At 38.4% G+C, this 16,287-nt stretch overlaps 3 protein-coding genes across 9 annotated transcripts; 1 reads left to right on the top strand and 2 right to left on the bottom strand.

The window, feature by feature from the left end:
• The first annotated feature begins 2,127 nt into the window (after positions 1-2,127).
• Positions 2,128-4,326, top strand: LOC117622342. The gene is made up of 2 exons (XM_034352991.1): positions 2,128-2,969; positions 3,206-4,326. The coding sequence occupies exons 1-2, from the start codon at positions 2,236-2,238 to the stop codon at positions 4,050-4,052; spliced, it is 1,581 nt and encodes a 526-aa protein (XP_034208882.1). The 5' UTR covers positions 2,128-2,235; the 3' UTR covers positions 4,053-4,326.
• Positions 4,327-5,350: 1,024 nt separating this feature from the next.
• LOC117623015 (receptor protein kinase-like protein ZAR1) lies at positions 5,351-8,431 on the bottom strand. Its single transcript, XM_034353849.1, has 2 exons — positions 6,961-8,431; positions 5,351-6,095 (listed from the first exon to the last, which is right to left on the bottom strand). The coding sequence occupies exons 1-2, from the start codon at positions 8,429-8,431 to the stop codon at positions 5,440-5,442; spliced, it is 2,127 nt and encodes a 708-aa protein (XP_034209740.1). The 3' UTR covers positions 5,351-5,439.
• A 3,505-nt stretch (positions 8,432-11,936) lies between these two features.
• On the bottom strand, positions 11,937-14,666 carry LOC117623576 (protein PLASTID MOVEMENT IMPAIRED 15). Of its 7 annotated transcripts, none has more exons than XM_034354615.1 (3): positions 14,534-14,666; positions 14,173-14,308; positions 11,937-14,009 (listed from the first exon to the last, which is right to left on the bottom strand). In XM_034354615.1, the coding sequence occupies exons 2-3, from the start codon at positions 14,299-14,301 to the stop codon at positions 12,228-12,230; spliced, it is 1,911 nt and encodes a 636-aa protein (XP_034210506.1). In that variant the 5' UTR covers positions 14,302-14,308; positions 14,534-14,666; the 3' UTR covers positions 11,937-12,227. The 7 variants fall into 7 exon arrangements, with proteins under 7 accessions (XP_034210506.1, XP_034210507.1, XP_034210511.1 ...); XM_034354616.1 differs by having other exon boundaries at positions 11,937-14,006; XM_034354620.1 differs by lacking the exon at positions 14,173-14,308 and having other exon boundaries at positions 11,937-13,993.
• Positions 14,667-16,287: the final 1,621 nt, after the last annotated feature.

Below are 16,287 nucleotides of genomic sequence, written 5' to 3'. Positions count from 1 at the left end.
ATTTGTCAAAACAAAGTTTGTTTTAAAACTTCATTCGTCTTAGTTAAAAATATTACTGATGAAGTTATTTTAGGATTACATTTCCTTGCCCTGCTCTATCCTTTCCAGGTAGAACACGATGGTATCATTTCTACCCATCTTGGAGAGTCGGTCAAGTTTAGCTTCCTGTCTAAGCCAGAGTTGCATAATCTAAAAGCCTTGCAAAAACAGTCAGTCTCTAAATCTGTCCAAATTGTCCAAAAAATTAACCAGCTGAATTTTCTTAAAGAAGAAATTAAGTTTAAAAGAGTTGAACAACAACTTAGTGATAAAACTTTACAGTCGAAAATCCAGTCTTTTGAAGACAAATTAAAAGAAGAAATATGTTCTGATTTGCCTACTGCCTTTTGGTATAGAAAACAGCATGTTGTCTGTCTTCCTTATATCAAAACCTTTAGTGAAAAAAATATCCCCACTAAAGCCAGGCCAATACAAATGAATCAAGAGTTAATGGAATTTTGCAAAAAAGAAATTCATGAGTTGCTTCAGAAAAATATAATTCGCAAAAGTAAGTCTCCCTGGTCTTGTCCTGCTTTTTATGTCCAGAAAAATGCTGAACTAGAAAGAGGAGTCCCCAGATTAGTTATCAATTATAAGCCCCTTAATTCGGTCTTAGAATGGATTAGGTATCCCATACCTAATAAAAGAGACCTTATTAATCGATTAGGGAAAGCAGTTGTCTTCTCTAAATTTGATATGAAAAGTGGTTTCTGGCAAATCCAAATAGATGAGTCAGATAGGTACAAAACTGCATTTGTTACCCCTTTCGGTCATTATGAATGGAATGTCATGCCGTTTGGTTTAAAAAATGCCCCTAGTGAATTCCAGAATATTATGAATGATATCTTCAATCCTTACAGTCATTTCTCGATTGTCTATATTGATGATGTTCTGATATTCTCTGAGTCAGTTGAACAGCATTGGAAACATTTGCATAAATTCCTTCACATAGTCAAACAAAATGGTCTAGTTGTCTCTGCTAAGAAAATTAAGTTGTTTCAAATCAATATTAGATTTCTTGGTTTTAATATCAGTCAGTCTCAAATTACTCCAATTGATCGAGTCATTCAATTTGCTGATAAGTTCCCTGACCAGATTCTTGATAAAAATCAGCTCCAGAGGTTTTTAGGATCTCTAAATTATATCTTTGATTTTTATCCAAATTTATGGGGGTGGCTAAAAGAAATGTAATTTTCCCTTTCTTCCGTTTAAAGAATTCTCCTATACATCCTTCTCGGAGATATTCATCTTGTAAACACTTTTGTAAATAGGCGTGGGTATTAGTTGCCTTGAAGAATTGCAGTTGCAATCTTTGTGAGTATAAATAAAAGTTATCTTCAAATTATCTATTTTCTGAAAGCATTATTTTGATGCATTATCATTATTTTCTGCATTAGTCTGAAAGTTGTTTAGGATTGCATCCATTGCAATCTTTGTGAGTATAAATAAAAGTTATCTTCAAATTATCTATTTTCTGAAAGCATTATTTTGATGCATTATCATTATTTTCTGCATTAGTCTGAAAGTTGTTTAGGATTGCATCCATTTCTAATTTCCTTCTGGTCTCTCTTAGGTATTATATTCAGTTGTCTTTCTTTATATATATATATATATATATATATATATATATATATATATATATATATAAGAAATAGGGAACTAAATTAGCCTTTTAACTTTTAAAGGCCCAAGATGAAATGTAACCCGATGATAAATTCAAGACTCATTACTCCAAATTAACCAAAATTAAGCCATCTTAATTTGTTTTCAGGTCTAAAAATTTACCCATCTTACACAAAAAAGTTATAATATAAAAATTAAATTAAAGAACAGCACAACTTTTACCCAAGACTATTACAACATTCCTCGCATAAAAATAAAAATAAAAAATTAACAACATTCCTTTGAATCTTTGTTGATGGTTGATACTTGTCGAGTTGTCCTACTTGCAATCTCAAAGCTTAATGACGTGGCTCTCCACATGCACGTTCCGGACACCTGTAATGCCAACAAAGCAAAGACACAAGCTTTCCTTTTCTTTTTTTTCTCTCTCTCTCTCTCTCTCTCTCTCTCTCTCTCTCTCCCTCTCTTTTTGCTAAAACTCTTGCTTAAAGCCTCAAATCTCAGCTTAGCACACACTCCGAAAGTCGCCTTCGCTCTACTAGAAACCCACAGATCTCTCTGCAACACAAAAATATGGAGACTTCAGCATCGCCTCCGCCACCAACCACCAAACCAAAGCTTCGCATTATGTGCAGCTATGGCGGCCACATAGTCCCCAATCCACGCTCCAAGTCCCTCTGCTACATTGGCGGCGACACTCGCATACTCTCAATCGACCCAACCACCGCCTCAACTCTCTCTTCTCTCACATCCCACCTCGCAGCCACTCTCTCTCTCCCCGCACCTCTGTTTCTCAAGTACCAACTTCCCCGCCACGACCTCCTCTCCTTAGTCTCTCTCTCCACCGACGACGACCTTCTCATCTTCCTCGACGAGCTTCGCCGCCTCTCCAATTCCGCCCCTCGGATCAGATTGTTTGTGTTTTTCGACAAGACCCATCATCAGTGTAAGGCCATTCAGCACCCAAAGACTGAGTCTTGGTTCATTGATGCGCTGGAGAGTGCTAAGATTGTGATGCAGAAGGGGATGAGGAGTAATGGGTTGGTGGGTTTTGAGGCCAAGAGTCAGAGTCAGAGTGAGTGTTTGAGTGGTGGTGGTAGCAGGAAATTTTTGAGCTGTGGGGTTGGTGGTGGTGGGTCTGTGGCTGCAGAGTCCATTGTGTTGGAGACTAGCTCGTCTTTTGGGTCTACTTCATCTTCAGCTTCTTTGTCTAGTTTGCCCTCTGTTAGAGCTCGAGATGAGGATGTTATGGCTGGTACATTGCTGGAAAATAAGGTCAAAGTGGCTACTGGGGAGTCCATTGCACGGTACTTGCTCTGCTATACTTTCTCTGTTTCTTAATCAACTTTCCATTTTTTTTCGTTTTTCAGCTTCTTTGTTCATTCCTGCTAGAAACTGTTATTACGCTCAGTTTTGAGGAGGATGTTTGACATTAAGGTTCTAGATATTATAAATTGACTACTCTTTTCTAGATTTCCTAAATTGCATTTTCAGAGCAGTAATGTTAGACGTTTGAATTGGGTTTTGGTTTTGTATGTGGCAGTGAACATAGTGTTGGAGTTGGAAATGGCATTTCTCTTTCACAGACTGACGCAGTGATTAATGTTGCTTCAATGGATAACAGGGTTTCTTATAACTATGCTGAATCAGATATTAAACTTAGTGATCCTAATTTTTCTGGGATCCAGGTCCAGAAAACAGTTCAGGCGTCTGGATATTATCCAGTGACTCCACAACTGGATCAGCTTCAGCAACCGAAGCTACAATTCGTTCAAGTAGGTACCCATTACATACCCCAGAATCCTGTTGGGATGTTGCCAGTTTCATCATATTACCCAACGTACCATCCGCAGCTGCAACACTTACACTATCAGCCCAATCAGCCGTACCCGATATACATCTTGCCTGCTGCACCAGCACAACCTTACAATTTGCCAATGCACGGGAGCTCATACCCTATAGCTCATGGTCATCCCCCGTTGTATCCAAATGCTTCCTGTATCCCTCCCCAAGCAACTCAGAACGAACCTATTAAAGCTGGTGTTTCATCTGATTTTGCTTCACGAGTGTACAGACCAGTCCATTCAGAAATGCCACATCATGGAGGAGTGCCACTTATCCATGTTCCATATGATGGAAATCAGCAACAACCATCAGGTGTTTCTGAAATGCAGCATGAAACTGTTGCTATTGCTTCCAGGGAATCTCCTAAATACAGTAATCAGCCTGATAATGACCCTGCACGTGACCTGATATACAAATCTCAGCCTTCAGCACCGTCATTGGCTTACCAAAGCATGACCAAAGATACAATACATTTATCGGAAGCCTTGACTCAGTTTCATATAGACAACCGTAAACAACAGACTGGGAACTTGGACTCACAATAGTTATACTTTCTAGAAGGAACGATTTTGTGAGATGTTTAGTGGTAACTCCAACTTTCTTTGTTGGCTCTCATTTTGGCATGTGAATGTGTTATTCGTTTGTTGTAGCAACAAAGAACTTGAATCTTCTTTTTCTTCTTTTTTCCCACCTTTTTGTTGTCTGTTCTATGCTGTAATTTGATAGTATATGTATTTAAGTATATACTAGAAGTCACAGAAGAGTGATGCATAAGTTCAATCTAATGTAAGAGGATTTATTTAACTCTTTTAAAGTGCCAATGTGCTAGTATCTCAACCTAATGAATTCGTGTGTGCCGCAAATAGATTTGCTGAAGGACTTAACTTTCTGTTCTCAAATATATGAAATGTAATTGTTTGTGTCATTTGTTTGCAAGAATGTATGTTTATATGTATGTGTCGCCTCATTTCAATCTTGGGTATAGGGGTATTGATCTATTGTGTCTGTATCTGTGTAGTCTCTTTTCTGCTGTGAATAAATTAACTGATGCTTTAAGTAGGGTCTCTGGTGTACTTCTGAAATGTAATGTTGGGGATAAGGATATTGATCTATTATTTCTTGATATAGTTAATTCACTTTAACGTAAGTTCTTTTTAAAAGCTGTAAACTTGTCTTGAACTAGAACCGAAAATTGAGATAATGGTTATCCTATTGATAATTCCTGATCGTTGGCCTGTGGCAGTGATCATCATGTTGGTTTTTTTTTAGCCCCATTGATGGAGAGCAGAGTATGATGCTCTGGCTTCAGGAACTAAGTCACCCCCATTTTAACGTGTGAACGACATTCACCTTCCTCCGTTCCATGCTAAATTTGGTATTCTCTTCTTCCTATTATCTCTGCTTTTATCTTTTATCTTTTATCTTAATCTGAGACACCAGAGCATGAAGACATATGCTTCAGGAAGGTGAAATAGCCATGCAGTTTTTTCTTAAGTTGTTTTTCTTTGCTCGGTGTCCTTTCTTTGTGTCTTACCAGTTACTTTGAATGTGTATCAAATCATTCAAATGTAACTTGGGCATGTCCTATATGTTCTTACATTAATCGTTGGCAGTCAAGCCAATGGGTTTGACTGTCAATTGTTGGTGCTTTGCTTCTGAAGATGGAGTGATGGAGTGATTTTGGCTGCTGCATAAACCAGGGTCAGGAACCGCTAATTGTTCATGTTATTATGACATACAATTTCAAGAGAATAGAATGCAAGAAAACAAATCATTGATTAATTGAACAAAATAAGAAAAACTAGACAGCAGAATTCTTACAAGGAGGCAGAAATATGTACAATTGCCTTATCTGTTGTGCTATATAACTCATGAACATGAGCAGTTCCTTTTTATTTGTGTCTGAGCTTGCACTAGTTCTCAGTAAGTGGATTAGGCCAACCTGGCCAAATTGTCACAGACAAATCTCATAGAAGGTCTCCCTTCAGGGGCTTTGTGAGCACAAGCAAGAGCCATTTTCAGTACTGCAATAATCTCCTCTTCCATGTCTACATCAGGAGCTAGGAAAGGGTCTAACAGATCAACAAGCGGTTTCCTTTTATCGATGCTGAGCTGAAACCATTGAATCAAATCCATTTCCAAAGAACCAATTCTTTTAAAGGGCATCTTTGCCGAAATCATCTCCAGTATAATTACCCCAAATGAGTAAACATCCCATTTCTGTGATGGCTTGGTAACTTTAGAGGCTTCCGGAGCTTTATAAAAAGGCCCTGCTGCAGCTAGTGAGCTTGCTACCCTTTGCACGTATGGAGAATTCTGAGGTGGTGTTTCAGTCATGATTTGTTCAAGTTGAAATGATGAAGATGAGGAGGATTCTTCAGTTAAATTAGCAAGGCGGCCTAATCCGAAATCGGAGATATGGGGTTCCATGTTTTGTCCAAGCAGTATGTTGCTAGGCCTTAAGTTTCCATGGACATATTTTCTGGGACTGAATTCATGAATATAAGCCAAACCTTTTGCCAAGCCTTTGATGATTCTGAGACGAACAGGCCAAGAAAGAGGTGTGAAGGATACCATTCCAGATTTGCCTAGTGAAGTCATATGTCAGATGCTTAGTGTGTTGATAAAAAAAGGTAAAAAGCTCAAGACAAATTAGAAAATAAAATTATGGAGTTCGATGCTTAATGTGAAGTCATATATCAAATTTTTTTTAGAGTTTGACACATCAAATTTTTTTCATCTCGGTCGCATGCACAAAGTTGTTTTTCTTACCAATTTCATGCATGCCGTCAGTCCTTCTATTAACAAGTCTATTAACTGTTGATGTGGCAACAAATGTGCCATGTAGGCTCACTCATACAATGCCACGTGATTCACGTATTATTAAATAAATAAACATGAATTAATTAATTAAAATCTTAAAATTAAAAACAAAACAAAAAAAATCCCCCCCTCTCTCTCTCTCTCTCCCACCCCCCCAAAAGGCCCCCATCAAACCCAAACCCCCAACCCCAACGCCACCATACAACCACCCTCATCTCCACCCGAGATCCACCCCCAGCCCCACCCGAGACCCATCCAGATTCTCTCTCTCTCTCTCTGTGCAAATTCAAAAATTGAAAAAGAAAAAAAATTAATAAAACACTTTGCATCTGGGGTATATGTGGACCACGTGGTATCATATGAGTGGATCTACGTGACACATTTGTTGCCACGTTAGCAGTTAACAGATTTGGTAACAGAAAGACTGACGGCATGTATGAAATTGGTAAGAAAATCAACTTTGTATATGCGACTAAAACGAAAAAATTTTGATGTATCAAACTCTAAAGTCGGCAAACTTTATTGTAGTAAATTGAAAATTACCCAAAATAAAATATGTATTAACAAGCAGAATGATCAGTTTAAAGTGTCTGAAATTTAATTTTGTTGGTAGAGGTTGGGGAAGGTTACCATGAATTGCAGAAGCAAGGTCACCATTAGGGATATAATCATATATGAGCAGTTTCTCATCAACAGACCAGCAATATGCTAAAAGAGTCACGATGTTTTGATGTCTGATCTTTCCAATTGCTTCAATTGCAGTTTGAAATTCCCTGAACCTTTGGGAACCTCCATCTCCCAATCTTCTCACTGCTAGGGTTCTTCCGTCTTCAAGAACAACTTTATACACAATCCCAATTCCACTTTTACCCAAAAGAAAAGCAGATGCTTTCAACAGTTGCTCAAGATCTAAGTTCACCTGTAGGTCCACTTGCACAAAATGGTAGTGCTCCAGATTCTCTGATAGGGTCTCCAAGCCATCTTTTGCAAAGCAAGAAAAGTCTTTTCTGGCCATAAATTTCTGCTCAAAGTTGCATCCAACAAAATGTTCACTTACTTTACAAGCACAAACCTTCTTGTACCAGTTGGAGAATAACAGCCCAGCAATGCAGATTCCAATCATGACACCTGCAATGACAGTAATTACAAAGATACCTGAGCTTGAGTTGCTGTGTTTCCCATTCATACCAGAGCTTCGACCTGTATTTTGAGGCTGGTTGTTAATCAAGGACTGAGAATTTGAGCCTGGACTGCTAGAAGGACATGAAATCTTAGATGGGAGTCCACAGAGCAAAGGGTTTCCTACAAAAGCTGTTGGACCTAAATTGATCAGAGCACCATTCTGTGGAATAGGTCCACTGAGATTGTTGTAACTGAGATCAATATAAACTGTCTCAGGCAGGGCTCCTAGGCTTGCTGGAATCGAACCGTTGAAGAAGTTGTGAGACATATCAAGGGTTGCTCTTAAACTTGACAAGTTGCTCATGTCCTCAGGGATTGAACCGCTGAGATTATTGAAGGAAATATTGAGCTTTTGAAGACTAACCAAACTGGTTCCTATACCATCTGGAAGGGAACCAGAGAAATGGTTTTCACCGAAAACAAGCATCTTTAGTCTCTTGCATTGAACTATAGATGAAGGTATTGAACCATTGAATGAATTTTGTGAAAGATCTAATGTTTGCAGGTAACTGAGCTTCCCTATCTCAGCTGGAACCGAACCAGATAATGAATTTCCTGATAGCACCAAGCTCTGCAGATCTTTTGCATTGAAAAGCTCACATGGCAAGCTTCCGAAGAGCTCATTGCTCCGGAGATTCAGATGGCGGATTGCAGAGAGGTTTCCAAGAGCAGGAGAGAAAATCCCATAAAGATTTCTGCTTGGAATGCTGAGAGATACAACTTTGTCTTGTCTGCATGCGACTCCAGTCCATGAACATGGGGTTTGGTCTGAAGAGTTCCAGTTACTCAGAGAGCCTTCAGGGTAGTGTGTTAAGGATTCTTTGAATGAAAGTAGAGCCAATCCTTCTTCGTTTACACAACTTATAAACGCAAGAGAGTTGCATAGAAGGAAAACCAAGTAAAGCACTTGCAAAACCATCTTAGCAAAAGCAAAGTTCTTGCCAAAGAAGAAATCAAAATGACAAGGAGCAAGCTGGGTTTTATGAGGACTGATGAAGGGAAGCAAAAACAGATGGAGAGAGAGAGAGAGAGAGAGAGAGAGAGAGAGAGAGAGATGACATAAACATGTTTATTCTTGCTGATTCTTCAAGGACATGTATGTAAAGTAGGCATTAGTGGTGACCAAGAAAAAAGGTGATGCTGACTATAATCTCTACTAAGAGAGTAAGTAAAACGTTGCTTTTTGTGGGCCCTCCTTACTGCTAATTAGATATAAACACGATGTTTTTTTGTCTCTTAAAACCACTCAAAGAAGGTGATTGATTTGTTGTGATCTCCGAATATGAATAAATGCATTTCTTCAAACTTGAGCGTAGGATATATGCTTGAATTTATTGTCAGCCATGAAGAGGTTCCTTTGATTGCTAATCATTATAGGGACGCGTGGTCCATCTTTAGTTACTAAGCGCAATTGGAGGCGATGTTTGTGTGTGTACTGATTGCCGCTGAAAGTGCAAGGGAAAGATTTGGTGTGGTCAATTTTAGTTTGACCAACCCATTGGCATCCATGGCCCAGCAAATTGACTTAAGGAAAATCCAGCCATGAGACAATGGAGTTTGAAGACTGGAGCAGAACAAGCTTGGTAAGTCTTCTCTCCTCTTCATCATGTTTTGGTGTTTGCACCACAAATAAAATAAAAAATACCTTTTTCCCCTTAAACATGGTCCATATATCGTAGTTGTTAACCAAATGTCTGACTCTTGGTTAGCACCTGTACTGGATCTAAATATTTGTTAGATAATCACTGGATTTAAAAACCCTACACAATTAGGAAATGAATAAACAATGTATATTGAGCTAACACTCTCCCTCACGTGTAGTGTAGCCCTTATCCATCCTCCATGTAGAGAGACAGAGGTCGGGAATGGCTATTGAAGGCAGTGGCGGATCTAGGATTCAAAAGTCAAGTAGGCGAAACTTATCTTAAAAACTCGACTGTACAAGTGAATTTTATTTATAAAAATAAAAAGATAATCTTAGTCGAAGGGGACGAAATGAGCCTTACCCTCAAATATGCATCTATATACATAAATAAAAGCTTAACAATAAAAAAATAAAAATAAACAAATAAATGCAATGCAACACAAAACTAAACTATTTAAATCTAAAACTTTACCCTACAAGGCTTAGAAATCTTAAATTCCTCAATTCTAAACTATTTAAATCTAAAACTTTACCCTACAAGGCTTAGAAATCTTAAATTCCTCAATTATCTATGCATTACCGATACTATTAGCAAACTCTCTTTCAATGTGGAGGATTATGCAATCAGCAAGGAATTCATCAGCTTTGGTGCTCCAAAGTCTATTTTTAATAATTCTCATACATGAAAAAGCTCGTTCCGTTGTTGCTGTAGAAACAGGAAGAGTCAACACCAATCGAATCAACCTGTAAAGCAAATGGTAGTTTTCTACTAAAATTGTTTCCACCAATTGTTGACATAACTGAGGAAAACCCTCAAATTATAATTCATTCCTAATTAAACCCTAAATTAAAATAAAAATGCATACATTTATTTAGGAAAACGCCAATAGAAGAAGATAATTAAATAGAAGAGAATAAGAAGAATACTTATTGGCCTTAGATATGAGAAGATGCTGCCAAGAGATAAAGTAAAGACTCAAGAAGAAGTTGCCGAGGAAAATGAATTGGGACTGTCGACTATTGCACAGCCGAAAGGGAATTGACTACTAATATTGCTTGTCTCCCCTGCTCTCCAAGTATTTAGCTCCATATTTCCAGTTGGAAGGAATGGACACGTGTTAGGCTCTGCCTATGTTCTTGCTCATGTAACTGCTTTAGTTATTTTATTTTTGGCACTAGCAGTGTTTTGCTTTTGGCCCTTGTTAAATTTGGTTGGTTTTTAACCTTGGCACCATGTTGTTTCCCTTTGTGGCTGGGCCCTCTTGATTTGTAGCTTTGTAGCAGTTTCTTTGTCGTCTATTGAATGCAACACTTCAGTTCAAAAATATTGCTTCCCTTTTTATTTATTTATTATTATTTATTTATTTTTATGTTTGACTGGGCCATCTCATAACACAAGTGTGGGCTAGTTGTAATTTCCCCCCCAATTTTTTTTTTAAGTTTGAGTGGGCCATAACACATGTGGGTTGCTTTTAAGTTTGGGTAGGCATGGGTTCACACCATCACATGGGCTTAGTAGGAATAGCTTTGCTTAAATATGGATTTTTTTTGGGGAAAAAATTTGGGGTAGACAGTGCCTACCCTGCCCTTGCTGTAGGACCACCACTGATTAAAGGCTCGGACTTTGGAGGTTTCAAACCTAGGACCCCTTGGATTCCAAAAGCTTAGAGCACCTCCACCCCAAAGGGCAAGGACAAGGCAAAGGCAAGGCAATGTTTGTCACTATTCACGTGAATAGTGGCAGCCCTTGCCATTTTTGTTTCCACCCCAAAGGGCAAGGGCAAGGGCAATTACTATTCATTTTAATTTATTTTTTATTTTTTATACTTAAACCATTAATTTTGGAGTGGGAAGGGAATAATATGACTAGGTATTTATATATAAAAATTCTGAAATTTTTGGTTTTTTAAATTATTCTTTTCGTTGCTGACATCATTGCCTTTGGGCCTACCTAGGCTTGTGGACCCCATCAACTGCCCAGTCTTGACGTTGCTTGCTGGAGCCAATTGCTGGGCCTAGGCCCCCTCCTGCCCGGGCAAAAGAGGAGCGCTGGAAGTGCTCTTAGTTAGCAAGCCCCCTCTAAAATTTTTGGTTTTTTTAATTTTTTTTCGTTGCTAACATCATCAATGACGTCAGCAAGTCCAGGAAAGATTTGTCTTTGGGCCTGCCTAGGCTTGTGGACCCCATCAACTGCCTAGTCTTAACATTGCGTGCTAGAGCTAATTGCTGGGCCTAGGCCCCTCCCTGCCCAGACAAAAGAGGAGCGCTGGAAGTGCTCTTAGGGTGATAGGAAACGATAAACGGTGTACATCATGTAACATGTTTCAAATTAAGAGTCAAGTGTGTTTTAGCAATTCAAGTACAGATAACATTAAATAAAATAATTGTGGAAATTCCTTCCAATTCTAGCCTTGATCAAAATAAAACAATCTTGGTGTATCATTAATCTGCTTTGACCTCTGTGTTACTGTGCACTACTTATATTTGTGTTCACTTGTGCTGAACTTTGATAGGCACCATCTCTGATTAAATATGTTGTAGATAGATGACAAACCAAGTATACAGGAAAGGATACAGGAGTTTTTATCTTTCTTTTTTTCCTGCCTCTGATCTCCTACCTATGATGCATTTAGACTATTATTTTCTCATCTTTGTTCTTTTCGTCTCATCATATTTATGTCCTGAGCTAAAATTTCACTGGTAGACGTTCAGTTTGTACACAACAATAGAGCAGCATATTCAGAATACTTCAAGGCAGAACGTACCGAAAACACATCTGAAATAAGACTTTTATCAATGAGCATGACCACAACAATGACCTCTTCTTTTTATTGACACAAAAGCATTCAACATACAATTACATACATGAATGTGCCACACTCTAAGCCCACAGCTATACATTTGGACATCTATCTCACACGCTTGCGGTAAGTCAAAAGCTAATGGAGCAGTACTTATTTGAAAAAAGCAAAGCTACAAGCTCCCAAAGCTCAAACTATGTGAGTGTAATTTATTCATTTGATAGACTAGATTCACTTGGCCAATGAGCATGTAGTAAACTTCAAATAGCTCACACTTCTTTGGCAATTTTCTTACCACTAAAAATCTTGGCCAGATTAGGCATTACCTTTTTTTTCTTCTGGATTGGGAAAGTATTCCGAGCTCCAGGAGAAGCAGATTTTCTGTACTTAGCTCGCCTGGATGGAGTCAAGTTTCCATTACTTTTCATAGATTTTCTAGGCTGTGCTTGTTGTCGGTTTCCGTATACTGCATTTCTCTCCCGCTTTTGTCCCAAGTTCTGTAATTCTCCTTCAACCCTCATCTTTCTAGAAAGCTGTCTTTCTGCTCTATAGGTCACTTGCTCTTCCTGCACTCTCATCTCTTTGAGATCTCTAAGAGATAAGTCTATCTTTATCAATATTTCCTTCTCACTGGCCTTTAGAGCTTCAATCCATGCCTGAGCTGCTGCCACCTTTTTATCGGCAATTTCTTCAGCCCCAGCTGCAGATCCAGTCAGATAGTCGTATTCGAACTTGGATATGGTAATTGAAGAACTACTCTGTGATTCAAAAGCTCTAGCTCTTATGGTATCCTCGATAAGACCTTTGAGATTTTCAAGAGCTACAGCTTCTGATGATTTGACTGTTTCAAGCTCTTCCATTGCAGCCTGTAATTTTTCCTCAGTCAAGTCTATCTCAGATTCCATTTTCAGAATTTCTGACTTGATGGTTGCAGCCTCTTCACAAGCAAGCTCCTTTTCTTTCCTTGCAGCCTCTGCTTCTGTTTTAAGCTTTTCAAGAGTGAGAGAAAGATTGGATGCCATTGATTTTGCTTTTTCTTCAGATGCAGATACAGCTTCCAGCTTGGCTTTTGCTCTGAGAAGCTTTGAATTGAGACTTTTAACAGTTAAATCCGATTTCTCTTCTGTTTTCCTTAATCGAGCGGTCTCATCTGTTAAATGCTTAAGCTCACTTCTTATGATATCCATGGAGGCCATGAACTGAAAACCTTCTTCTTTCACTGCGGCCAATTCTTTCTTTGCCACCTCTAGTTCTTCTGTGACTGAATGTAACAATGGTGAACCTTCCAAGTCCTCTCCTCTACGAAAACTAGGTTCTGAGCGACTCAAGCTATCAATCCTTTGAATCCTTTTGTCCATTTCTTTAACTAGCTTCAGTTCATTTTGTAACACAACCACATCAGACATTGTGACAGATAATTTAGTTTCAAGCTCTTTGGAGGAATCAATCTCTTCAATCACATCTTTCATTTTTTTCCTGGTTTCCCCAACTGCAAATGAGAATTGATTGGCTTCCTTTTCTCTCTCAGCTTCAATATCTGCAAATTCTCTTGAAGCTTCAATCCGGGCCAACTCAGTTAGCACTTGCTCTTCATTGGCATCCTCAATCTCCTTCCTGATTGCTTCCACTGAGCTTGTATAAAACAACATCTTTGTATTTGCGGCCTCAGTTTGCTTCTCTGCCTGGGATTTCTCTTCTAAAACAGAAGCCACATCAAGCTTAAGCATGCTGAGTTCCTGCCTCACAAGTTCCAATTCTCTCATCACATCTGCATATTGTTGATTCTCCACCTCCCCCAGAGCCAACACCTGATCTTCACGCTTATTTCCACGCCTTCTATACTTCTTTAGTACTTCAATCTCTCGTGTATGTGACTTTGCATTGGAGTTTGATTCCTCAATCACAGAAGAGAGATCTTTGGCTCTCTTGTATACTTCATATAGCTCAGATTCTGCCTGTGCTTTTACCAAATCTGTGTCTGTTCTGTATTCCTTGAACCGACCTATGTCCCGGCGCGCCATATGGAGTTCTCTTGCTATTGAAGAAGACTTCTTAGGAAATTAGCAGACACAGATAGAGAAACGGAAAGATCAGAAGGAATGCAGATTGGTGTTATGCTTACATAGTGAAAGAAACTAAAACATCTGTGAAATGGGGTTTTTCCCTAGTTTCAAGAGCTGTAATTTGCTGAGTTAGTTATATATATATATATACCTCTGAGAAATCTATCTCTGCTTTCTTCAGTGAAGGACTAGCTTCAAGAATCCTATCTTCATATAGATTGTTGGCTTTTCTAAATGACCCAATTCTTCTTCTTCTGCTATCAAACTCTCCTCTACTCATATTAAACCTGTTTTTAACACTCATGCATGACATTTCTGTTAACTTCTCAAAAACCCAAATAACTTTTTTCTCTGCTCAAATTGGAATGAAATTCTAATAAATAAATAAAACTAGAATCCAAACTTGCTTTTCCTGATACTATTGCACAGATATTCTCTTCATCAAACTCAAATGCAAGCAAAAAAAAAGCAACCAAAAGTAACAATCTTGAAACATACTCAGAAATGTGTACCTTGTGAGAGTGAACTTCGTTCCTGGAAAGCCAGAGAACTTGAGCTAGCCTTTTTCTTTGTCAGACCGTTTTATCTTTATTCGGTTCAAAGAGGGAACAAAGATAAAACAGCAAAAGTTGCTTGTGTCCTGAGCTCCTGATGTTTGGCTGATATTGGAACTATCGCCAGCCATCTAATCTATTTGTTCTTTTTTTTTTTTCTTCCCACATTTAAAATGTTTTTTCAAATATTATTGACCCAATTTTGGTGCAAGTCGAAAAGGTCATGGGTAAAATTCCCACTCGAGCTTTTTACAACGTAGCTTCAAATTTTCCCAAGTTGTCAATTTTATTAGGTTTAGAATCAATGTCCCTTAAATACGCATATAGATTTCACTTACTTGGAACAGTGGTCCACCCATTCGTACAATGATACAGAATGTCCTGCCAGCTAATGAAAAAAATTTGTTCATATGTTGCCAAGCATTAGGGATGGCAACGGGTCGGGTAGGGGCCGGGTATGACAATACCATCCCCATCCCCGCTCTCCATCCCCGCCCCCATCCCCGAACCCATCCCCGTTTATTAGGTTTCGGGGAATCCCCGTCCCCGTCCCCGTCGGGGGACTATCCCCCATACCCGCCCCGAATCCCCGATTTTTTTGCATAAAAAAATATTTATCATACATTTTAACATTAAATTTCATATTAACTTATCATTCAACACATCCAAATTAACTATAAAGTTCAACTCAACTATTTAAAATCACATCAATATGAAATTCCATAGAAAATTAGGAAGAATTAGGAGAGGGAAGTTAACTTAGGGTTAAACATAAATATTATAATTATATATATATTTATTTAAATATAAACATATATATTTTCGGGTCGGGTTCGGGGATGGGGACGCCAATACCATCCCCTTCCCATACCCGTCGGGGATTTTTCAAGTTTGGGGATCCCCGTACCCGATACCCATTTAGCCCCGAAATCTCCCCCCGTTAGGGTCGGGGACCCGACGGGGACCCGCCCCTACGGGGATTTTTGCCATCCCTACCAAGCATGATATACCGAAGAATATCCTCAACCAATTACAGTCTTTCTTTTAAACAAAAATTTCATTTTGGTCTATGTAGTTCGTCCGTTTTACCATTTTGATCCTCATAGTTTAAATTTTGTCAATTTATCATTGTAGTTTAAATTTGGAGCAATTCGATGACAGTTTTCAATTTTTGTCAAATTCCCTTAAATTCCGTTAAGTTTTGACCATGTGCCCCTCATATGGAGGGGTACTTCAGCCATCGAACGGTAAAACACATCCTAAAGCTCTTCCCAATCACTTTAGGCGTGATACTGAGGATTAGGGTTTTGAAAAAATGTTGCATCCCTAGGTTAAATTTTGGGTGAATTTGGAGGAATTTGACTCAAAATACCTCTCTACGCGAGGGGCAAGTGGTCAAACTTAATGAAATTCGGAAAGATTTGACAGAAATTTGAAACGTGTCATTGAATTGCTCTAAATTGAAAACTACAATGATTAAATCAATAAAATTGAAAGCAAAAAAGATAAAATTGCCAAAATTATAACTACAAAGGTGTGTTGAAAACAGACAAACTAAAATGACTTTTTACCTTTCTTTTAAAGGTGTGTTGAGAATATGTGTCCCAAATGAGAAATAAAAGCTTTTTATTAATATGTTAAATGAATTGAGCCTCTTCATCTATTCCAATTCTTAAGGGTTAATATGGTTTCACCCAATAACAATGTGTTAT

Source organism: Prunus dulcis, chromosome 3 (genome assembly GCF_902201215.1).
Source record: "Prunus dulcis chromosome 3, ALMONDv2, whole genome shotgun sequence".
NCBI lineage: Eukaryota > Viridiplantae > Streptophyta > Magnoliopsida > Rosales > Rosaceae > Prunus > Prunus dulcis.
Note: the sequence above shows the minus strand (reverse complement) of the source record. Positions and strands in the feature narration are given on the sequence as shown.